This window comes from Mesoplodon bidens, assembly GCF_964165515.1.
Source record: "Mesoplodon bidens genome assembly, chromosome: 7".
NCBI classification, from domain to species: Eukaryota; Metazoa; Chordata; class Mammalia; order Artiodactyla; family Ziphiidae; genus Mesoplodon; species Mesoplodon bidens.
In genome coordinates, this window is record NC_138164.1 from 111470011 (window position 1) to 111494581 (window position 24571).

Sequence of the window (24571 nt, forward strand, 5' to 3'; positions counted from 1 at the left end):
GCGTGCAGCTCGCGGCCCCAAGGAGGGGCTGCGGAGAAACCTCAGAGCCTGACCTGCCGGGAGCCAAACATGGGGTAACCCGCCTCACAGGTGTGCTTCCGACATGGAAATCAGCTTTCTGTCCTAGAACGGAACCCTGCTTCCCGGGCCTGTCCTTACAGCTTCTGAAGTCTGTCCCATGAGAGGACAGTTGTCCGGCGGGTACCACAGGTGTAGTTTAGGGGATAACACAAGAAACCTCCCGGTCAGATTCAGTCCCTCCTTCACATCTGGACCTTTGTGTGAAGCCACCGTCACCACCGCAGAGTTGCCAGGCTGGAGGATACCTTGGAATTCTTCTTTTGCCGTCTTGAGGTATCTTCGTGTTTGACTCACTTTTTCTGATAAAGACAAGTCCGCACCCCTCCGGGGCCCAGCAAACACACGTGGCACCTCACCCACCCTTGACAAATGGGGGTGGCTCACCCAGCATATCTGCACGATAACCTCTGGACAAAGTCCTCCCGGCTGCACGTCACTGCGTGGAAATGAGGGTAAAGCGCAGTGACTGCTGTCTGTCACTCACTCCTAAGAAGGAGACGGAGACTTCCAGAATTAACCTGGGGAAGGCGGGGCCTCGAGACGAAGGCTGGAGCGACCCTTGGCTCTGTGATCCTCACCAGCCAGCGCTCTCCAGGCCGACTCCACCAGGAGTGGGGCCCTGGGGCCAGAGCTGCCACTGCCGCCCTAGGCACGTGGCCTCAGGCAGGCTGACTCACTCTCTCCCTGAAACGTATTACTTCCCGCAGCCCCAGGCCCGGCCCCGCCGCCTGAAGAGGGTGTCTCCCTGTGCTTGTCTGCCACAGGCTCAGTCTCTGTCTGGCTTCGGGGGTGGTCGCTTGCTTCCCAGGGCTCACGGTGAAGGCTGATCTGCTCTCATCTTGGTTGACCTCGGTTCTGTTTGACCTCCTGCTGTCTCAGGACCACAACACTCTCCCCCACATCCCACTGAAGATGAAGCTCTTCCAGTTTTGAGAGCCTGCCCTCTGACCTCAGCCTCCTGTCCTCCCGGTGTGCTTGTCTAGCTACCGCTTGGCTGTTCTGACCACAGGGGCACCGTCAGGCCTTGGGCAAGTCCACTTCCCCTGGTCAGGGGCCCACTCTGGTTGCGGACTCCTCCTCCCTGAGTGCACTGCAGGCCTCTCCGTTCAAGCCCTCTCCTGCCCACCTGCACCCTATAGCCTCCAGCCCTGTTGCCTTCTGTGGCCCCCACCTGGCTGAGAGCCTCACACCTGTGTGGAGAAGTGCTCCCACCAGCCTTTGCTCCCACCAGCCTTTGCTCCCATGGGTGCCTAGAACACTGACTGGTACTGAGACTTCTGTGATGCATCACACTGGGTTCCCGTGGTCAGCTTGCGCACCCTTTCTTGATTTCAAATCTCCTTCACGCTCAAGTTTTGGGCTCCTCATCTCCTCCCAGTCAGGTGACCTCACCTCCTACTTTAGACAAAATAGAAACCTTCATGCTGGAACTGGCTCCCCCCCTTCACCTACCACCTCTTTTCTTCTTGTTGCCCAGGAAAACAGACCCATCACCCTAGGCCCACCCCTCCTTCCCGGGACTCTGAGTAACCCCTCCCCTCCCCCACCCTGTGGAAGCTTTCCACCTCCACGGTCAGACCCGCTTGTCCTTTGTTAATCCTTAACCCCACCTCCCTTCCAGTTTCATCATTTCCACCTTCAGTCAAACCTCCTCTCCGCCTGCTCTCTCCTCCACCTGCCTGGCTCCTCCTGGAAGGGCCTCCCCAGACTGTGCTCCCCCAGGGCACGAGGACCAAAGAGCGATAGCACCTGCCTGACCTTGCGTCCAGAGGGCCCTGCGGCTGCCTGTCCTCTTTGCCCCTTATCTCACCTTCTCCCAGGGCTTTAATTACCCCCCACACTGAAGACACACACATCTTGCCTCCCCACCCCCAGCAGCACCTAAGATAATCACTGCTTGACAAATAGCAAAGAAATGCAACTTTGCCCCCGCCACTCTGGACATTGCCTGCTCAGGGTCTCAGACTGGGGAGGGGGCCACCTGCCGACTCGCTGGCAGCCCTCCTGTGGGCCTAAGCAGACCCAGCAGTGCCCGACAGGGTGGGTGACGCCCAAAAGACAGAAGTCGCTGTCCACTGCAACTCAGCAGGAACACTCACAAATCTGCCAAGGAGAAAACGGGACCTGGTAAAAAGGACTTCACCAAGGTTATTTCTGTGAGGCTGTAGGCCATCTTCTGTCCTCCAGGTCAGCAGCTTTTCAACTGCTTCCAGGCACGTAAGCTTAACCCTCTGGGAGAGTGCAGGTGGCAGAAGGGCAGGAGGAAGGGGGGAGGGGGCTCGAGTGGGAGACCCCCCTGCCCAGCCCTGCCCGTCCAGTGTACCCTGCCCCTCCCTGAAGAGTCAAAACCCACGCTTCTTCTGGGCCTGTCACTAGCAAACACTAAGCGCTGCGCAAGCTCTAGGACATCAGGGAGGGAGGAGGCTGGAGACCTTCTCGTCCCTCCTTGCAGGAGAGGTCACACTGACCGTGGCCCTGGGGCTACTGAAGTGCCCCTGAGGTCAGCAGCATGCTTGCGCCCCGCTGAGCTCTGCAGTGAACATCATGGGCACGTGTTAACAACAGAGTCTTCGCTGGAGAAAAGGAACTCACACGAGGGCTCTGGGCGGCGCGGGAGCTGCCACTGGTTATGGAGAGGGTGCAACTCATCTCAGGGTAGACAGCAAACCCGAGCCTTGAAAGGGGCTGTGGATTTAACAGGTGCGCCACCTCTTAGCCTTTTTTTTTTTTTTTTTTTTTTTTGCGGTACGCGGGCCTCTCACTGTTGTGGCCTCTCCCGTTGCGGGACACAGGCTCCGGACGTGGGGGCTCAGCGGCCATGGCTCACGGGCCCAGTCGCTCCGCGGCACGTGGGATCTTCCCGGACCGGGGCACAAACCCGTGTCCCCTGCATCGGCAGGCGGACTCTCAACCACTGCGCCACCAGGGAAGCCCTATTAGCCTTTTCTCATACTGGGAACCCAAGTTCGCGTGGATATTTCAATTCATCGGGAAGTCTTCCCGGCCTGGTCTGCACCACTCACCCTGACCGCCCTCACCGAGAGTGGACGCAGCTCATCCTGAAGCTTAACTGGCAACAGGACCAGGTGTCCATGCTGACCTACAGGTGCTGCAAAGAGGAGATCTGGGGGTGAGCAGCTTTCTCGGGGTCACCCACATGTTGCAGAGCTCGGCACATTCAGGTTTCCTGACTCCTAAGCCAGTCACATTTCCTTTCTCAACTAAGTTTTGCTACAGTAACTGGGAGAAAAAAATGACTCACGCCAGTGCTGGATACGCCAGTTCTGTCCAATTCAGAGAGGGGGAAAAAAACCAAGTAATCAGGCACCATTAATAACTGGGTAGCAAAAGCCTTCTTGGGCTCCAGGGCCAGGGGGCTATGCAGTTTAAAAGTGGCCTCCCCACCGAGAGAGGAACGAGTGCTTACCCCCGGCTTAAACCAAACGGCACCAGAAGCAAAAGGAGACCAGGGCTCAGAACACTCACAGATACTGAAAAGCTTCAGAAAGTGTGATTTTACAAATTCTACTGTATGTGAAAACCTTGTGGACAAAGTCACCACTTTGATCTTTTCTTCTCAGATACAGTGAACACCGGCCAAACTGTTTTAATTTCCGAATTTATTAAAATGATTAACCTCAATACTGCAAGTGCATGTACAAAATATTTGTAAAAAATGTTTTTAATGAAACATTAAAGAACTTACCTCAAATGCTGAAAAAGTCCTTTTTTCATTCTTTCAGTACAAGGAATACATTGTATCTCAAAAGTATTACAACTCAGCAAAACAATTTAAAACAGTAATTTGAAAAATGATTGAAAATTGAATACTTTACATATATTTCTATGATCATTTCCTAATTCTTACAATGCCAAAATCTTTACCAATCATTGCATAAGCTCTAGCTAAGTTTTATTGAATGCAACCTCTTCCAAGTGGTCATCAGTGTGTGGATTTCGCCATTCCACACAGTGAAGTTCTACAGCAGAGCTAGACCAGCTCCGAGGCCCCTAACTGTAAAAACGGAAATTAGGTTTCCCTGGAAGGCGCCGGCAGTGGCTGCCGAGCGCTTGTGCACACCAACTCCTGAGGCAGTGACCACCACCTAACGTCACTGCTCGGACCCACGGGAAGGTCAGCCCCCAAAGACGAGGCCTCAATAAAGTTAAACATCATAAATAAATTACCAAAATTAAGCTTAAAAATGGAGAAAAGTGGGAAATGCGGTATTTTGTTACTTTTTCCGTAAGACTGAAATTCCTGAAATGGCTATTGTTGGTAATCCAAGAAAACAGTTCAAGATTTAGTCTCTGAACCTCTTTGAAAGACTCCAAACTATGGTGGGAATAAAAGACGACCCCCTGCTCTCTGGTACCTCCCAGACACAGGGTCTAAGCGTGACCTTCTCAGTGGCCTGAGTCTCCCACTGCCACCCAGAGACACCAGGAGGACTGGGTGAGGTTGTAGACTGCTCCGAGTGCCTTGGGACAGAGCTTGCAGGGCTGCCCTGCTTCGAGAGGTGAAGAATTCTAGACGGAGCGAGCAAGGGGGGGTGTGAGCAGGCGAGGAGGTCAGCCACCTGCTCCCACATTAATACCTGAGGATGAAACTGCACCGTAACAAACAGGAACGAGACGACAGAAGACTATAGAAGTAATTCCTTGAAGAACAGAAGGAGAAAAAAATTCTAAATTTAAAGAACTTTTATGAATGTTACTAATTTCTATTTGGAACCTACTAGCAATAGTTCTAAGGAACTTAATTTAAATAATGTCCCCAGGAACCTAGAAACTGGTAGGAATCAACAAGTAGTAACAGTAAGCATTGAGGTTTTCTCCACTGGACTTCTCATTACCTGCAGATTCCTTTTAGCATTTAAAGATATGGGCTACTTTTCTAGACACTACACGAATCTCCTAAATTGATTTCACTTAGGAACACTGTATATTTGAAAGTACATGTACACATTTCCCAGAAATAGAGAGACCCACTGGTGTCAAACACCTGCTACAGATTTATATTCTCAAATTCTTTGTCCAATGATTTGTAAAACAATCCAGAGAAATGGAAGGTTGGTATTGAACATAAAGTAGTAATCAAAATTTTGCTCATTAAGTTACTTAAAATTAATTTCTCTTCTCAAAGTGCTTCAAAAACAAATTAAATGACTCCTCTTTTTGTTTAACTGATAATATAGTCAAAAAAATCTTTGATATTTTCATACATAAACTAACATAAGCCAAGAACTCCCACTGATGCAGTGCTTAAAACTATATATTTATAATTTCCTATTTTATTGGCATGAATATTTCTAAACTTAAAAACCTTCCTGGTAAGTTCTTTTAATTTCTTATGACAAAAATTTCTCACAACACACAAGTATTTACAACATATACACTGTTTTCAGTTCTTTACACTGAATTTCAAAGACAAACATTTTTTATAGGTTACCACAGAACAAAAGCTGTGACTCATGTTTTTATTTCATAAACTATTATAAGTTAAAGTGAATAGAGTTTTTTAATATTCCTTGTAGCATTTTACAAGTGCAACAGAAAACTTGAAGACCCAAATTAAGATAGCTGTAGTTCATTAGATAAATGTTGCTTGTTGTCATCACATTTGTTCACAGCAAATTTTTTTGAAAAAATAAGCACCAATCATTCTTGCAAAGAACAATTTTATCTAAAAGGATTGAAAAGTGTTAAATACAAGGTCTTTAATTTACATGACAAGCAATAAATACGCTGTATCGAAACTCATCCTGCACACCGCTACCCTCGTACATATAACGTACTGAAAAGTTAGCTGTCACGCATGTAATTGTTTTTTTGTTTGTTTTTTTTTTTTAAAGAAACCAATTTCACTCCCACCCGACCGACCGATGGTCTGCTATTTAACCAAGGTCACAAACAGTACACCTGGGCCAGCAAACTGTGAAACTGACAAAACTCCAAGGGGGAAACATCTAGCAAATAAATCAAAAAGCCAAAGAACATTGCTGGTGATATTAGCATATACTAGAAAACCTTAATATGCTGCTACCATGATTTGTTTTAAATTATTTTTTAGTCATATATTAAAGAGCCAGTTGATGCTCTTAAAGATAAAAAAAGAAAACTGTGTAGCCACATTATTGTTTTCAACGTCCTGTGTGGAAAGTTGCTATCACTGTACAATTTTGCTTGAGCCTTTATTTTACAACAGGGCTTTACCTCTAACTCAGAATTGCACATAAGAAGGCTATTTAAAAAGTACAATAGAAATTTGCACAAATCAGACTTTTAAGAAGAGTCAGTACGCTGTACACTTTCTACAGTATTATGCTGATAAGTGAAAAGACAACAGAAGTGCTGCCCCTAAAATGTTTTCAGTTGAGGAGTAACTGACTGGAATTGATTATTTCTTTAGTTATCCCGGGTCGAATTAAGACCAAGAGCTTGCTATGCGTTCAGCCTCAAAGACTGATCTTCTCTTCTCCTGGAAGAAATGTCGATATCTATAGAGTCTTTCCCAACTATGAGCCTCAGTCGCTTAGCTGGAGGAAGAGGGATAAAGTCATCTTCAAAGTCATCATCATAGTCATCCTCCTCCTCATCTCCCTCTGAAGAGGACGAATCACCGGTACTTTCCTCCTCATACTGACTATAGTCGTCGACTTCCATGCGCGACTCCAGGAGAGAGAGAGGATCACTACAGCACACCCCATTTTCGTGAAGCCCCTCCGTATACGACCCCCTGCTTTCCTCGTCCCGTTTTAGCTGGATTTTTAATTTTGTAGAACTACTGCCTGGTCCTGAGTTAAATCCATTATTAAGCTTTGCTACATAGAGATTATTATCCTTTTCATGGTCTTTACTTAACTTGATGCTTATTTTTGAAGAATTCACTCCATCATTCTCTTGGTCATTTGTCTTGCTGCTGCTGTCATGACGCCTACGAAGAGTCAATTTGGGAATCCCAGAGTTATTTTCTAGGATTAACTGTGCATCATACCTAGTGATCCGCCTCTTTTTTTTACTTTTTGCAGTTCGGAAGCCGTCTTTTGTTTTGAAGCTGTCTGATGCGACCACGGAACCACTGACAGGAGAAGGGGGCCAGTCCGTGTAGCCCCCGGGCACGCCCTCCAGGCTGCTGTGCTCGCCCTGGTCAGGGTGGGGCCCCACCCCCTCCCGCCCCGCGCCAGCTCTGCCGGGGGACTCGTGCACCGCGGCGGGTCCCTCTGCTTCTGCCGACTGTCTCCCCAGTTTCCCTTGCCGTGATTTCTTGTTTGACACGCTGCTATCACTCTTAGGACACTTGGCCTCCCCCTTCGGTGCAGCGTCGCCAGCCAGCTCTTCTTCCTGCACTGCAGGAGCTGGTTGCTCGCCACTGTCTGGGCAAGGTTCCGTCACGCTGCTTTTGTAGCCATCCAACGTATTTGGTTCAAGCGTGATGTCGGAGGTCTCCTTCAAATTCATCCTCGTCCTCATGGACCGCCTGGTTGTGTAGGTGCAGGGGGCACCCTCCACGTGTGCAGGGCCGCCTCGCCCGGAGTTCTGCTTGTGCTCCCTCGCTGCGTGTCTAGTTAAGCACCCACTGGCCACCGCGGCCGGGACTGGTCCCTCTGGCTCCTTATCTTTTTTAATGGGCAAATTTTTGTACAGAACTACTTTAGGCTCTTTAAGTACTAAGTTCCCCATTTCGAGTTTCCCCGAAGCACTCTTCTGCTCCAGCCGTTTGCAATGATTTCTTAATTTTATCTTTGAAAGTAAAGGCTTTGCAGGTTTTTTCAGTTTCTTTGGTACCCTGGAATTATTTATAGGAGTTAGCTTAGATGAGGTAGAGTTGGAAGAAGCTGGAATTCTTGACATAGACTGCCTTGTTAATGCTCTGCTCTTGCTGCTGTTCTTTTTCATACCAACTGAAGATTTTCGGTTAGAAGCTGCAAAGTTTAAAAAAAAAAAAAAAAGGATGAAAAACAGTCTTGGTAACACGGTAAAGTTCAACAAAACAACGCCAACACCCGGACGATTAGCTATGAACTGTTTAGATTATACAAAAAACGCGGTAGACAGACCCCAGCTGCATTTCTGCCAGCACACAAGCACTTCCTACAGTTTTCCTTTACATTCTAATTTAAGAAGCATCTATTCACTTTCCAGGTATGTAATTTTAGGGTTAAAGAGCTCTTAGCACAGCAAGGACCTGGATTTCACTCTAAGTGTCCTTAATCTACCACGACGACACTAGTCCAAACTGAGTATTTCTTTCCCTGATTTAGTCTTTCACCACATAAAATATTTGAAGTAAAGCTAAGTAAAAATAATATTTTTCTTTCACAAATTCTTCTTAAAATCATCATTTAAAATGTTTCTAAAATCCATTATTCATTAACTCAAAGTATATTACTTGACTAGTAATCCAGAACAGCAACAGATGACTAACGGGCTCTCAGAGACAAATTCTATCACGATGTTTTCAAATAAGAAAAAGAGATCCTAAGAACCACATATTGTTACTCCCACTAGACATTCACCCCCAAATACCGCACCGTCTAAGCTGTTCCCTTCAATGCTGTGAGGACCAGCAGGGACTCTGAAGGCTGTGGAACTTACTGGGCCCCTTCCCTCCGCTGACTGCCCGCCACCGACAATCAAACCGAAAGGGGGGAGAAGCGCACTGCTAGAGTTACACTCTCGGGACAAGGGGGACCCAACTTCCTTCCTCTGGACAAGGGGATGACAACCTACTGGGAATGACAACCTGAGAACTATCATGACAGTTGAACGGCTTCTCAAAAGGCTTGTATGTGACTCAAGTGTTAAGGTGGCCGCGTGGTGAGCCTCTGACCTTGCCACTGACTTTCCTTTCCGCCACCTTTGTTTTTCTCTACGTCTACATTTTGGATTTATAGTCATGGCGTTTTACGTGAGTCACTTTCTCGATCACTTAGTCTGCTCCCTATCCCCCACCTGAAAAGCTCTTCCCATCAAAATACCCCTTTAAATCATTCACTAGGGAAGTTGAGATGACCAAACGAATCATCACCACCTCTCGACAGAAAACAGAGGGAATAAAAACCAGGGAACGTGGGTAAGCCCAGCACGCTGCCCAACAAGACTGCTGCTTACTACACGCCCGAGGGTCGCCAGGGTGACTGCTGTTCCTTCTGCATGGCTGAGCAAGTCAGGTTACCGTTAGTTAGTTTTTAATTGAGGGAGAGGAGCAAGAACGCATAACTGCATTCCAGAAATATCAACCCGCCAAGAACAGAAGTCTCTGGACTCAGGAAGACTGGCTCACGAATGGCTTTGGGAATCTCCAAACCAGCAGAATTCCCAGGAGTGAGATCCACCGATTGAACCAAGAACACGTTTATCTGTGCGGGATGCTACCAGGGAGGCAACTTGTTTTTAGAACAGTAGTAGCAGTAAAGTTTGGGTGCCACTCAATTTGAGAACCACCGACGTATTATGAACTGAATTATACAGAACTTATCAGAAATAATTTTTTAACTGTAAGGATATTTAGGGACTGCTTTTGCTAAAGGATTTCTTTGTGCTTACAAGGCTTCCTACAAGGTGAGAGTCGATGTGCTTATGATGTAAACACACCAGTGCTGGTGCCTGCCTCTCTCAAATGTGGCTGTGGTGAGACTTTGCTGTCTGTGGCTCTTCAAGGACCATTCTACGACCAAGGCCAGCGGTTCTCATTTCCTACCTGCAACCGCCCCTCCACAATGATCACTTATGCCGTGTATCCTTGACTGCAGGCCCCCTGCAGTGCGGATCCAGCCTGTCCTCCTCAACAGCGCCTCTGCCAGCCTCCCTCACGGTCTCCTCGTCCTGAAACCCAGCAGCCCCTTCCAGCCTGTGCCGTTGTTCCCTTCTCTGCAGAATGTGACGCCGCTAGCTATTATTTTTCCTGAAAACCCTCTCTCCTTGGCTGCTTGCGAGAGCACACTCTCCTGGCCTTCCCTCCGTGTCCCGGGCCCTCTTCCTCCATCTGCCCGGTGGACTGCACTCCTCAGGCCTCTGCTATCCTAGGCCCCTTGAAAACTCTACTCAGTCTCCAGGCGGTCAGCAGCCACTCCTCCACGGCTGTGGCCATCGATATACTGGCAGTTCCCAAACCACAGTCGCTAGCCTGATCCTCGCCTCCATTACAGATCCGCATCGCCGAAGGTCCACTGGGACCTTGATCGCCTGCTAAGATTGTCTCGTGAGCCCCTCACAAGTCAACATGCCCAAAGGGAACTCACCACCAAGCCTACGTTCTCCATCTTGGTCAATACCACCACCATCCAGCCAGCTGCCCAAGCAGACACGGGGAGGTCATCCTTGACGCCTGCCCTCGCTAACTCGCACCGACCAGCCAGCGGTCCTGTGGAGTCCACTCCTGCAGTGTCGCTAGAACCACCTCCTTCTCTCCATTCCTGATGCCACCGTTTCCTGCCTCGACTCTGGCACTAGCTCCCGCCTTTCCTTGCCTCCCTACTGCTTCCCCGACATTCCATCCCCCACCACGCAGCCCAGACGATTCTCCTAGTACGCCACGGCACTTCTGGGCTTTAAACCTGCCAATAACCTAATACCTAAGAATAAAGTCCAAAATTTTAAATTATGCTCACATCCCTCCTTCCCACCTTCAACTCCAGCCTTGATGACCTTTACTGATGCAAACCCTACACTCGTGCCCACGTGTTCATTTGGGACGTGCCCTCTGCTTTGAGCACGGTTCACTTGGCCAACGTCTCCTCCCCTTTTAAGACTCAGCTCAGCAAGCACTTCTCTCAGGAAGCCTTTCACGACTCTACACGTGACAGGCCACCCTGCCTACGGCTCTTCACGGCACCTGGGAGTCTCCTCACTTGGGCCCTGATGTTGAATCACTGGATGAATCTCACTTACGGTGATTTTGCATCTGGGCTCTCCCGCTTCCACCCCTCCTTCCGAGAGGCTCATTGTTAGCCGACTGCAGTGAACCACGGACAAGGCACTTCAGAGTGTGTTTTAAAGAGCACAAGAGAGACTGAATTTGATGCTACGTGTTATTTCAATAGAGAGACTTCACTCACATAGTTATGTATTTAACAGTGTATTCTCATTTTGTTTGAAAAGCGTTATCTCAACAAAAGCCCAGCTAAAAGGTGTGCTCAAGTCAAAGGGCAGAAAAGGCACAGGCCGGCCGGGTGAGAGAGATGTGAGCAACTTGCCTAAGTACCCAGGGCCTTCACTGCGCCACGAAGGTGCTGCTACACTAGCGCGGGGGGATGGGGGTGAGTGCCAGCAACAGTAGGTTGAGGGAGAGACGGCGGTCACAACGGCAAACTAAGAAAAGTCTATCAAGAGACTGAGGATCCTGACACAGTGGAGGGAAGGCACGGCCACGGCTGCCCTGGCTTTGGCACTAACACACCACGTGTGGCTCTCTTCCCTCATGGCTGGGACAAATCCCAAATGCATAAACCTAGACAGTAATTTCAGGTGAAGATACACATTCTTAGCAATTAGTACATACTAGGTACAGTGCCAAATTAGTATGATCTCAATCATAATAAGCATTCTCTGAAGTAAGAGCTATTACACTAAGCGAAACCAAGTTCCGGTGGGCTAGCGTGCCTAAGAGCGTCCACCGGTCAGCGGCAGAGATGGGACGTGCACTGAGGTCTGTGGCTCCAGATCTCAAGCTTTTCACCGCACCGTCACACGGCCTCTAAGGGACACCACAGAGCTATTACGGGGCCAGTCCCAGCTCCTGGGAAAGGACCCAAGGTACAGCTATCGCGGTTCCCTCAGGGTGTCCTCAAAATCATACGGCAGCTCTGTGTGGGCATCGAGAATGCCAGCCAGACACGAGAGCAGCAAAACGACATCAAAGCTTCCAGAACGCTCGGGCTGCACCCATGCTCTGCAGTGGACAAGCCCCAGAAACACACACTGTGGAGCCAAGGGAACACGAGGGCCACACACAGCTTGGCATGTTCCCAACATGAGGATCCAAAAAACCCTCAATAGGATTTTAAAGACTCCAGTTCAAGGAGTCTGTCAGGCACAAGAAGCAGGCTCCAACGTCATGCAACCAACACAGGAGTGAATGGCTGGAAAAGGTGTTGGAAAGGATTCTGAAGCAGCCGGCAGGCTCAGCAGAAAAGTGTTCAGACCAACCAGTGATGTCTGTGGCCGGATAAAGAGCGACAGCTGGTGGCCCAGCCCACTGTCTCCAGGACAGGCGCTCCTCAGTCCAGCTGAGTGAGCTTATTCCACTGGTGGGAGGCCTCTGGGACTTGCACCAACTCGTGGCATTTTCAGTGACTCACGTCCAGGACGCAGCACTATGGGGGTGGCCTAGCCACGGAGGCACAAGAGGCCTAAAAACCCCGACTCTTCTAGTAATGGCAGTATAATTCAGGTCTGTGGACTGAATCTGTGAAAATGGCTTTCTTGTCTCCTCTCTGGATGCTAAAGCAAACAGTCAAGTTGTGGTTCTTGAGACACCTTCCAAAAAAGGACCTGCATGGAAGGAAGAAATAATTTTTTCTTCCAACTAGGCAGAAACGTTTCTTTAAGAAGAACAAACACGTTTTTCAAAGAAAGCAGTTCCTCTCTAGCTGTCAGCTGCTTAATTCTAACCAAACTGCAGGATAAGATGGGTACTCGGAATCTACACACAAGATGTATGCCCACGCCCCTTGGAAGAAAGGCTTGGGCACATCTGGCCTTGCATCCACTGCAGTCTCAAAAAGTCTTTTCTTTCAAACAGGTAGAAGGGTTTGGTCAAGACACAAACAGCAAAAGAAATACAGCCTAAAAGAACACATGTAAGAGCCCGAGAAAACACTGCTATGAACATACTTAGTGCACAATGTTCTCAGAGACCACTGGAGCAAACCTCGAGCTCCTTCAGAGCCCTGAGCCACGTCTAGCAGCTGTCACATGACCCTCAAAGCTACTTATGCCAACCCTTGAATTACTCAAGACAATCATCTGCAGAAAAGTAATCTGAATAAAGTAAGCACCCTAATATAAGCAGTCACGGTAAAGTGCTATATTTCTATTCTGTAATGCTGAGACTACAGCTCAAAGGGATTACCTATTCCCTCTAGCCTTTAGGAAGCGGCATTTACAGTCTGCTCTGCATAGTTACTGTGTACTGGTCCCATCCTGGAGCTAAGGCATAAACTCCCCAAGGGAGGGGCCCAAGTCTCATACACTTCTCTCTCTCTTTTTAACAACTAGCAGGCTTTGAACATGTATTTGGTTTATTAGTAAATATCCCATAGATGGTCACATAATAGAACACTCAACACCTTCCAAAAATTTTTCCTATTTTGATTTTTTAAACTAAGTGGTGTACTGAGTTCAGTATCTACACATCAGTATATGGTTAACGCATGACACAAAACACCCGCACGAACGTCACAGAGCCACGTGGACAGTGTTGTGGCCATCTCCACATGTGGCTGGCAGCACACTCCTAAGTGTTTTTATGTAGACATTTATAAAATGGGCTTCACAAGTCGCCAGTTTCACCAAGGAACCAGACTCAGAAAACAAAATGTTGATTATGCTGCGTTTATTATTAAAACCAACAATCAACAGTGAATGACAAACTAACTGCTCTTCTTTGTTCACTTTGGACGTTAAAGACTGGAATAGGAATGCGGCATCGCTCTTCCACGGCAGAGGTTACCCCTGGCCTCTGACTCCCAGCAGAAGGTAGAGTCAGGATTCACGGCAGTGACAGTCACCGTCACGGGAGACACCTTCCCTTTTCTTTGGGATTTTCTGTAGTGGAGAGGAGTACCCAGAGTTGGGCTGAAAACATCTGAAGACAGGGAGAAGAGCCTAAAATAATCAGACCTCAGACGGTACTTACTGCTAACAAGTATGTATGGACATTTATAGTGCCAAAACAGGCATACTTTGGGGACCATCAAGTTAAAACTTTTAAACTTTATTCCTATCAGAGACAAGTCAGACTAAGGAGCCTACGGCTTTAGTGGCATCTAGAGAAAACTGGTGTTACCCAGATGAAAAACAGTAGCAATCAGGATGGTGCCAGGACTTCAAGGCTCCACAAACGTGATGTGTTTTCTTGTGCTCACTTAGGATTCTTCTCTTTCTTTTCTCTTTATTCTTCATTCTCTTTTTCCAGTTTCTATCAGGTCTTGCCGCCCCCCCCCCCCCCGCCACAAGTGGTATCTTAAAGCTTGTTTCTTTCTCCTTTTCATCTCTCTTGCTACTTTCGGTCGAGTGGGTATTACAACACCTCATAGTATCATGACATTCAAACTGCTCCTCTATCACAATTCTGAGTCTGGTAACTGGTGGTTTGGTGAATTGGGTCCGTTCATTTTGAAAATGGCAAGCAAGCAGTAAAAGGGTGGAAGCCTTGAGGCCAGAAGCTATGAATTCCCCAAGTCCATCATCCACCCTAACAGACTGGCCAGGCGCAGAACACGTATGTGCCTGTGTGACGCCACCCCGTCCTTTGTCTTCTTGCGGACCTAACAATATCATTACAGAGAAACTAACACCTTGAAAAGCTTTCTGGAACACACGATGGAGAATTTAATATCCAGTTACCCAGTATTCAAGAAAAGCAGACAATTTAGTACCATATTAAATCTGGAGGCATGATACAGACTGCTTTTGTGCTCGAATCACTTCTAGCGCCTTGCAGTGCCGGTGAAGTGCATGAATCCCCGAGTTTCTCTCCATGTTTAAAGGATCAAGAGTATCAGAGCATGCTTTAGAAAGCAAACTATGTGAAAATACTTAAAAACGGAAAAGATATGCGTATGGCACGTCCCTTACTTACTTGCACCGTCTGTCTCCTGAGTGGTGTCTGCGTCAGTGTTAGAGCTGACAGACTGACTGTCTGAACTTCTGCTGTCACCTAACTTTTTAAGCCTATTTAAACGTTTATCTGTTTCTCTGAGTCCGTATTTGCTATTGATAACAGGAGCAGGCGCAGGCAGTCCCACTCTGGATTTAAAAGCACCAGTTCCCCGTCTGAAAGAGAAACAGCACAGGTTACACAAACAGCATCCTCACTGACGTAAGCCTGGTGGCTGAGCGCGCTGGGCCACGTCAGATCAGCAGGCATGATGAACGGAGGAGGCCCTCCTCACCACTGGAGAGCCGCTAAGCCTAGGACTCTCAAAATACATACATATATAAAATGAATGCAACAAAGCCCCAGATTTAAAATAAAACAATTTGTTATGACTACTGTCAATCAATTGTTCATTGCCCATGAGAAGCTATTGGTTGGACCCTGTAGAGTTTCAAGAGTAGGTAAAAATAAATAAAATTTCAATTTCAAAACCGACTGGTACAATAATTAGGTCTAAACTGTAACTGAAATAACCCACCTGTTAATTATATCCCAGCTTTGTTCTGCATAATTTAACACTACGTTACTGAATATTGAGAATTACAGAATTAAAAGAGGAACCAGCGAATTTCCATAAATTAAGTCACTGCTTAGAAGCTAATGTTAGATACAAACAAATACTAACTGAAATTCTGTATAAGAAGGCGAGGCTACCCTAGCGAAAATCTCACTTCTGGAATAATGAAAACTGTTAAATTCCTCCTTTAAAGTTACTGAATGAACACAGTTAACAAGATGTTACTAAATAAAAGACATTAAAAGACTTGCTTTTACCACTGGCTAAGAATGATTTGTAACCTGCTTTACTTATTTATATTTATATAAATTCTAATGAAGTGGGTGCTTAATAAGAAGTCCTCCTAAACTTCCTTAATGAACCTAGCTTTGCAAATCTTTGCTTGATTCATTGTTATAAAGGTAGATTTCTACTCGCTCTGCTCAAAAGAATAAATAAAATATAAATTAATGAGGTTAAAAAATTAAGTGCTACATATTGCATTTAAAAAATGATAAATCTCTTTGGCCAAAATTGCCTTCACTGACTTGCCTTTCACCGGTCTTAGCTTGTTAAAGAAAAGCCATATAATAACAGCTTCTGAACTTGAGGCAAAATTGTGAACGCTTCCCATTATGAAAGCAATATTGCCCTCCAAAAGATCCCATGTGATTTCTTTCTTTCAGGATTTAGATGAGGAGCAAATAACTTTTCTCCTCCAAGGAATGTGAGCATTTCACCTTTTGCTAAGGGAGAACAGAAATTTTATTTTCTCTCCCTCCCTCTTAAACCTCTTGACGCCAGGGAGGAGTACAGACCTAGTCTGAATGCAGGGGCTATGGCTTGGTGACTAAGGTGAGCATTCTTGCCTTCTTTGCCTTCCTAGAATGGATTCTGAATTCTACTTTTATTAATGCTTTTGTAAAAACAACACACATATTGTGGGACTGCCTCAATTCTTTTCCCAAAAGGTGCATTAGAAATCACTGTAAAAGCCTCTAGGTAACCTTCACCACGGCAGGCCGACAATTACACTCCACTCCACCATAAAGTATATTCAGAAAGTAAATGCGTATATCCTAAAGGCTGTTTCATTTCAGGTGGATTAAGGAATTAATAAATTTTTTCAGATATTCTGTGCATAACTTGTAATATTTCTGGAAAGATGGGCCTTACTTAAATACAAAATAAATGATCATGGTGGAATTATCTGGAAATTTTTTTTTTAAAGTAAAACTCCCCCATTCATCTGTTTCTCTACTTCCTTTACTTCTCTTTAACTTATGACAGTAACACATGCTCGTGTTTGCTGCCACAGGTGAGACAATCTTAGGCTCTGTCTCCATAAAGCGGAAGTCAGTAGTGCTCCCCAGCCAGCCTCCATCCCCAGAGCCCCCCCACCCCGCCCGGGCGCCAGTGCTAACCATCTGCCAGCACCTCATCTTCTGCTCCTTTGCCACGAGCTACACACCTATTCGTATTGTTGTTTCTTCCTAAGCAAACAAAACCCAAAGAGGATAATACCATACATCTTACTCAGCAACCAGCTTGCTTTCTTTTTCCTCCCCCAGCTTTCTTATTACATCATGCACAAGTAAATCTGAATTGAACACGTTTTGAAAGTTGTACCTTTTACACAGACTAAACATTCCATAATCTATTCAAGCGCTACTGGTGATTACTGAAACTTGTAGGTTTTTGGTTTTTGCTTTTGCCACCATGAATGCTGCTGCTACCTTGCTTTGAAACCAAATCCTTACTAACTAATGCTCCTACTTCCATAGGATAGATTCTTCCATATGGAACTGACTGCCAGACGAAAGGGTGTGATTATTTTGAACAAATATTGCCAGATTACTTTCCCAAAAGGTTATAGCAATTTACAGCCCTAGTGACATTGTGTTAAGTGCCTGTTTCCCCACATCCTCACCAGCAGCACAGACTACACTTCTAAATTTTGCCAACTTGATAGCGAAAATGGATACCTACTTATTGTTTTCCTTGCTTATGGCCATCATCTTCTGTGTAGCATCTTCCTTACCTCTCTTTTCTCTAGTGGAAGTCTGCCTTTTTTTTTAATGAGCTTATAGGAGCTTTTTGTCCTTGGGATATTAACTCTGCCGTGTATGTACTTTTTTCCCCCTTCAGTTTGTCATTAATCTGACTTTTGCTTTCAGCTATTCAAAAATTTTCATATTCACCACTTCTTGTCTTAACTTCTTTCAGAAGATTTCCACTACCCCAAGGGTAGATGTATATTCTCCTAATTTTTTTTCTAATCACCTTACATTATATTTTTAAATTAAAAATTTTAATCAATCTGGAATTTATCTTGTATATGGTGTGAGATAGGAGTTGAGCTTGGTTTTCTTCCAGGCGCACAATGAATTATGTCACTATTATTTATTAAAGAAATCATCATTTCCCCACACGTGGTATTAAGACTTCATACACACTCGGCTCTGTTTCAGGAGTCTGTTCATATCCTCTTATTTGTCCATATCAGCCAGCATCATCAAGTTTTGATCACAACTGTTTCACAGTAAATTTTTAATAAGGCCAACTGCCCCTAACTATACTTTAGAAATTTTTTCTTGGCTATCATCAGACATACTTTCATATAAGCTTTAAAACAATTTGGTCCTTCATATTCTTCAGTCCCTCATTAGATTTCATTTCTCAAATTTTCTTGAGTGAAATTTGCCGTATTACTTATGAAAGTATTACAATTACTATTTTGTTAGGACGGTTATTTCCCAGAAGCGCGCGTCAAATGTACCCTGGACGCTGTACCCACGATGTCAGCACCTCTGTAAACCCTCTGTCCGCTCTCCTTCCTGCACTGGGCCACCTCTTTTCACCCTACAGCAACTAGCACACTGTGTGTGTGTCCCTTTCATGGCACTGCCCTCACAGCTGGCACTGTGCTAGTCTTGTTTACCCTGCCTGCATGAGGCCTAACATAAAGTAACTAACTACTCAGTTACTATATGATGAATAATTGAATAAGTTCCTTTGGTCTCATCCTCTCGCCTAATTTCTGGAAAGGCAGAAACAATCTGGTGCTCCTGAGAATTTCAACATTCCCAGCCAACCTTTAAATCAAACTTCCCAAACAGTCTGACAATAGCTGAGCCTACTGCTCTGTATGAGGCCTTTCCATTTAAAAAGGATTTGCACATGTTTCTATTTATTCCTCACACTAACCCTGTGGAGCAGGCAGGATAGCCCTTCTGACCAGTGAGAAACAGTCTCCTGGAAGAGAACTAATCTGCCCGAGGAACATGATGACACATGGGGTTCTAAACTAGGCAAAGAGCTGTTTCAGGGGTGGTCTGGAATCCTGTGTATGTGGTTACATTTTTCAGGACAGCCTCCAAAAGCATATTTAGCATATTACTTACTCCATTCATTCATTCACCAAATATTTATCAAGCACCTATTTATATGTCAGGTACTGTTCTGGACGCTGGGAGTACAGCAGTAAATGAAAAAGATAAAAATCTCTGCCTTCATGGAACTTGCATTCTAATGGGAGAATAACCAGAAACCACAAAATAAGTTTATAGCTAACATCTGAATATTAACCGGGTGTGCTGTTTTACATACTTTTCGTGAGATAAATTTAATCCTCACAGCAACCCTATGAGATAGTTTCTAATGTTATCCCCATTTTACAGATGGGGTAATTAAGGCACAAAAGCAGCTAAGTTGCCCAAGATCACACAGCTAATGAAATGCAGAGTCACAGGATTCCAACTGAGGGAGTCTGACGCCAGATCTCATGCACATCACTGTTATACTATGTTATCTCTATAAAATGGTTTTAAAGCATTATTCAACTGTAATTAAACTACTTCATGGATTAAAGGGTCTTTTTGTGGACTGGTCTAAGATTTAACCAATGTTTGAACCATTTTTTTAATTTAGAAAAAGATAAATTTTATCCCCCTGCATTCCCACTCCCTCCCTGCAAAAGGGGCAAAAATTCAGCAGCATCAGGAATAGGTTTTCTGCCCTCCCTTCATGGCAAAGATCCCAGAGCTGGGAGAGAAACAGCTGGGGTTGTACCATGACCCCATGCCTCTGCTCTCTCACGACACAGGGGAAACCGCTGGCTTCCCTGAAAGAAGGGAAACGTGGGCTCTGGGGAATCAGCATTTCTCCCGAGGCCGGCTGGCTGGCGGAGAAGTAGTACCACCGCCTATCTTTGCTTCCATGAGTAAAAGGCTCTGAGGTCAGGCTGACTTGGACTTCTGCACCTGCAGTGTGGCCACACCACCAGCTCTCTCCCAGGACAGCTGTGAGGACTGAATGAGTCAGGGTGAGTAAAGCACCCAGTATAGCATGTAAAATGGGCTCAACAAATCCAGGTGTGCTCATCTGAAGAAGAATATATACATATACACACATATAACCGAATCGCTGTGCTGTACACCTGAAACTAACATGATCTTGTAAATCAACTATACTTCAACTAAAAAAATAAAAACAATAACCAAAAAACCAAATCCAGGTGTGCTCCCTGTGTGGCCTATGCCAGCATGGGGGCCTCCCTGCAGCACTGGCCCGGACAAGCTTGTGAAGCTGCCTCTGAGCTCGGACACGCAGAAATCACCACAAGGAGACGAGCAGTGTGGACAAGGAGTCCTGCTAAGTCAGATGTGGGGGATTTCTACAAGGACTCCAGAATCTTGACGGGTCACAAAAAGAAGTTCTTCACCAAGTAACAGAACTTAGAAATTATTAAGAGCATGTGCCTCAAAACATAACAATTCCAGAAGACCCAGCTTGGCAGTACCCAAGACAACCTCAGGGTTTTTACATGATTAGCAGTGGTGAACTTCACTGGCCATTTTCGGAGCAACCCCACCCTGGCACCGTGTGTGTGTGGGCGCGTGCGTGTGCATGTGCGTGTAAGGTATTTCCCATTCTCTCTTTAAGCATATTTGCATTCTGATTAACTCATAATGATAACTGCTGGTAATGATTTTAACATTTTAAAGGGCCAGGTGCTGGGGCCCCTGAATAGTTCTGTACTCTTTGGTTTTGCTTATGCATGCTGTACTGGGTGCAATGCTGTAGAACATAAAAGACTATCCCTTATCATTTAAAGGATGAGAAGATAATGTGAGTTCATGCTCATAATCATCAGGTGGTTAAAAGAATGCAAGGGCCAAATATCTTACTTAATACTTTACCTTTCACAAGTGTAACACTCGCAGAACTCATTATTTTCTCCAAAAAACCCATCTCCATAATAACAAGAAATTTCTTCTCCAGGTTCAATATCTCTTAGAGCCTTCACACATGCTGTATCCCGACCAGTTGACACAAACTGAAATAAAATCAACTCATTAAGAAACTCATACCTGAAACAAAAACAAAATACTTGAGATAAAATATTTTTTATGCTTACCTTACAGTTAGGTCTGCAATCTGAAAAATGTCCAAAAGAAAAGTCAATTAACTGTAGATAAGATCTGAAACACGAACAATTACAGAAATCTGAAATAAGCTTTCCAGATAACTTTACCAACTTTTGATAGAAGTTTCAGGTCTTAAGTTAAACTACAAGAATATTTATTTTAATAGGTTTATGCAAAAAGAAGAATTTCTATTTCCAACCCTCCTTTAAAGGAAGATAAGGTCATTCTAAGTTTTAGCAGTGCTACCCAACACTAGAGCTAACACCTTAGAAACAGAGCTTACCATGGTTTATAAACGCAGCAGGACCAAGCCAGAGCTGAGCACAGTTTTTCCTTGTGGAATACATGACACTGAAGTCGTTTTCTCCATGTCTAAGTAGCATGTTCTCCTCAATTTCTGAAAGTTCGGCAATACAACCCACCAGTAATTCTATTTTGTCATTTCGTTTCCTATTTAAAATATGTGATGTTAAAAATTACTAGTAATTATAAATCGTAAGGCTTCTTTTAATAAAATAAGCCTGTCCAATAAACACCAGAAATCGAGAAGACTTAGCTGTGCATGTTCTAGCTGACTCACTTGGATCCCCACCTGAATGTCATCTCCTTCTCCCTGGAAGCCCCACAGCCTTGGGCACAGTTACTTGTGCAGCTAGCTGCCTTATCCCTACCAGAGACTAGAAAGTCCACACTAGGAATCGTGCTACCTACACCTCTGAATCCCCTACCGGACCCAGCATAGTGCTTTGCAGGCAGAAAGGACTCAAAGATCCACTGCACTGCATTCAACTTGCTGACACTGGGGAAGGAGACAGAGACAAGCAGCAGAAGGGTCGGGAGAGCCCGGAACTCGGACGCCGCCCTGCAGAGCAGCAACGGCGAATGTCATGCAAGCCAAACAGGCAATCGTCAGTGTTCTAGCAGCCGCAGTAAGGAAGGAAAAACAGGTGCAAGTACTTTCAGTAACAAATGTTAACCCAATATAACCCAAATGCTATTTCAGCAGGTAATCAGTATGAAATATTAATGAAAAATATTTACAATTTAATATAAAATCGCACATGTATATCACATTTGTAGCACTTCTCAATTCAGACTAGCCACATTTCAAGGGTTCAACAGCCACCCGTGGCTGGTGTTCATGGTACTGGACGGTGCAGCTCTAGAACCCAAGACCTCAAACCTCCACAGCCACGTGCAACACGGAGCCACGGGAGCCGATGAACAGGCTGGATACCGTCCCACAGCAAACAGATACACTCACTCACGTACACACACCCACGCAAGAAGCCCAGGAGAAAGGCTCTTTCCCATTCCATTTTCAGGTACCTGACCCTAAAATTTTTGCTATAAAAAATACCGGGGGTGGTGTAAGAGAGGGGTTACATGTTTCTTCTGGGAGATAAGGCAGGGCACAGGCATTAGAGGAAAGATATAATCACATATTCTCTCTTTCATGTATGGCTTTTATCCCTCCTAGCTGGGCTCAACTTTACTACTTTTATTTAAGCTGGCACACATATGTATTTTGAAGCAGGCACTGTGCTGGGAAGCTTCTACGCACAAAATTCCTACATAATCTTTCTTAGAGGCCAGTAAAAGACTGACTCTGGAAGCCAGGTTATTCAACCCCAGCATCCCTAACCTTTCAGTAGTCCTTGAGCAGGCATCCAGACTCAATCAAAGGAAAACACAAAGCATTCTGGCTTAGAGCTAGGATCTGGTTCAACTCAGACTTCTTCTTTTTTACAAAAAAAAATTTTTTTTAAGTCTTTATTGAATTTGTTGCAATACTGCTTCTGTTTTATGTTTGGTTTTTTGGCCCCGAGGCAGGTGGGATCTTCGCCCCCCAACCAGGGATCGAACACGCACCCCTGCATTGGAAGGCGAAGTCTTAACCACTGGACCTCCAGGGAAGCCCCCAGCTCAGACGTCTCATTCCACCGTCCCGACCCCAGTCACTGTGCTGAAGCACCTGCACCGCGTTGGCTCCTTTAGCGTAAGCTCTGGCCTTATTCCTTCCTACAACATCCTTAGCACATGGACAGTGATTTAAGAGAGAACTTTAAACAAAATTACTTTACAGGTTTATGCTAGTGTAATAGTTACCACTCTTTTGTTGCAACAATTTTGGCTCCATTTTGTTCCGATGAATATCTATTACAAGGCAATATTTCAAATCCACTGTCGGTTGCAAACATTCGCAAGTAAATAAATACCTAAAACAGAAAAAAAAAAACCTGATACCTACTTTACATTATGTATCTTGCTAGACTTCCTCAGAATTATAAAAGCAAACCACCACCAACAATGAAAAAATTTAAGATTAAGTAACAAATTTTGTTATTTTAAAATTTCCCATACTTGTGTACCTGGTGACTTGGCTATGTTACTCTAAAAGTTCACAGTAAGTTTCCCTTCTGGATGACAGTCTTCTCTATGGATAGTCATACAAGTTATCTGATGTGTTATTAGGTCTTCATATTGATTAGTTTTATGAAAATTTGATTTAAAATTTCAGTGTTCCCTAAAATTTAGGCTTTAGTTTCCTTTACTCTTATCCAAACAGATAAATAGTATTAATTTGGTTAAGAAACTCACATGTTCCTTGAATAATTTCTCCTGCATTTTGTTCTTGTTGAGAAAATAGTGCCGTGCCCACTCTCCTGAAGTCAGACATTTGAAGGCTTTCTCCAAGTGCTCATCTTTCTTGAAACGTTCAATTACTTCCTTTAGTTCTTCCTGTCTTCCTTTAATAGGCCGAAATCTGAAAGAAATCAGAGTAACTTTAGTTTTCTTCCATCATCCTTGGGCCACTGCTTAAGAGATCTTGAGAAAAAAGTAAGCTAAAAACAGCCAGACCTAACAAAAGAGTAATAATAAGTAATCTTGATAATTATTACTAAAGTAATATTGATCACCAGGAGATGTAATTTCTCTTTCTTCAAACTATACTTTAATATTTTTATTTCAGTTAGCTCATTAACTGAGAGGTGACCAGGTGATTCAAATGAAAGCTGTCTGATTCAGGCTTTTATAACTAGTCATCTACTTTGGGAGGTACAAAACAATAGATCTAGAATAGAGCTCATCTAATTGAGTTAGAATGACAAGAATTTTTTAAAACATGCAGAATCAAGCCAGAAGAGTGCAAGGCAATAAGCTTCAGAAGAAGGATGAAGCAAACAAAATCATGCCATAAACAAAAACATCCTCTATGTACATAGTGAGAAAAACCCCAAACTAAGCATCCCAACAGGTCTTGAAACACACCTTGATGTTCCAACATCCATGTCAAATTAATCTTTGATAACTGCGTTCAGAGAACAAAAAGTGTGCAAAAGTACAACTCTAGCGGTGATACTGTTGTGGTGGTGATGGAAGGAAAAACTGTTGGGGTAGAATTTTAGAAGGCTTCCATGTAAAATCAGCTATAATGACTACAGAATATCACATGGCTATGCACATATTAACACATGGTACAATCATGGCCCAAGTAAAACTTAAGTTGTACTCATTTTAAAGCTATGTTCTCAATAAAACATGTAATATGATTAAAGGTACTTGGATCTTAATTCCAAAATTTCTTCTCATGTCGATTTCATCTGGTCTACTTTCCAAAATAAGGTTTGTTTTTTTTAAAAATTAACATCCGGGCCTCCCTGGTGGCGCAGTGGTTGA

General features: G+C 44.8%; 1 protein-coding gene across 7 annotated transcripts in view; it reads right to left on the bottom strand.

Moving 5' to 3' along the window:
- Positions 1 to 3564: 3564 nt before the first annotated feature.
- KMT5B (lysine methyltransferase 5B) overlaps positions 3565 to 24571 on the bottom strand; it is a 54242-nt gene continuing 33235 nt past the window's right edge. For 2 of the 7 annotated variants that reach the window (XM_081239278.1, XM_081239279.1), the window contains exons 5-10: positions 23492 to 23657; positions 23000 to 23109; positions 21174 to 21340; positions 20663 to 20900; positions 14888 to 15081; positions 3565 to 8006 (exon numbers count right to left, since the gene is read on the bottom strand). In XM_081239278.1, coding sequence (XP_081095404.1) covers positions 6526 to 8006; positions 14888 to 15081; positions 20663 to 20900; positions 21174 to 21340; positions 23000 to 23109; positions 23492 to 23657 — 2356 coding nt within the window. In that variant the 3' untranslated portion in view covers positions 3565 to 6525. Of the gene's footprint in view, positions 8007 to 13605; positions 13892 to 14887; positions 15082 to 20662; positions 20901 to 21173; positions 21341 to 22999; positions 23110 to 23491; positions 23658 to 24571 lie in introns of those variants that run through there. The other 5 variants (XM_081239281.1, XM_081239280.1, XM_081239282.1 and 2 more) reach the window with 5 other exon arrangements.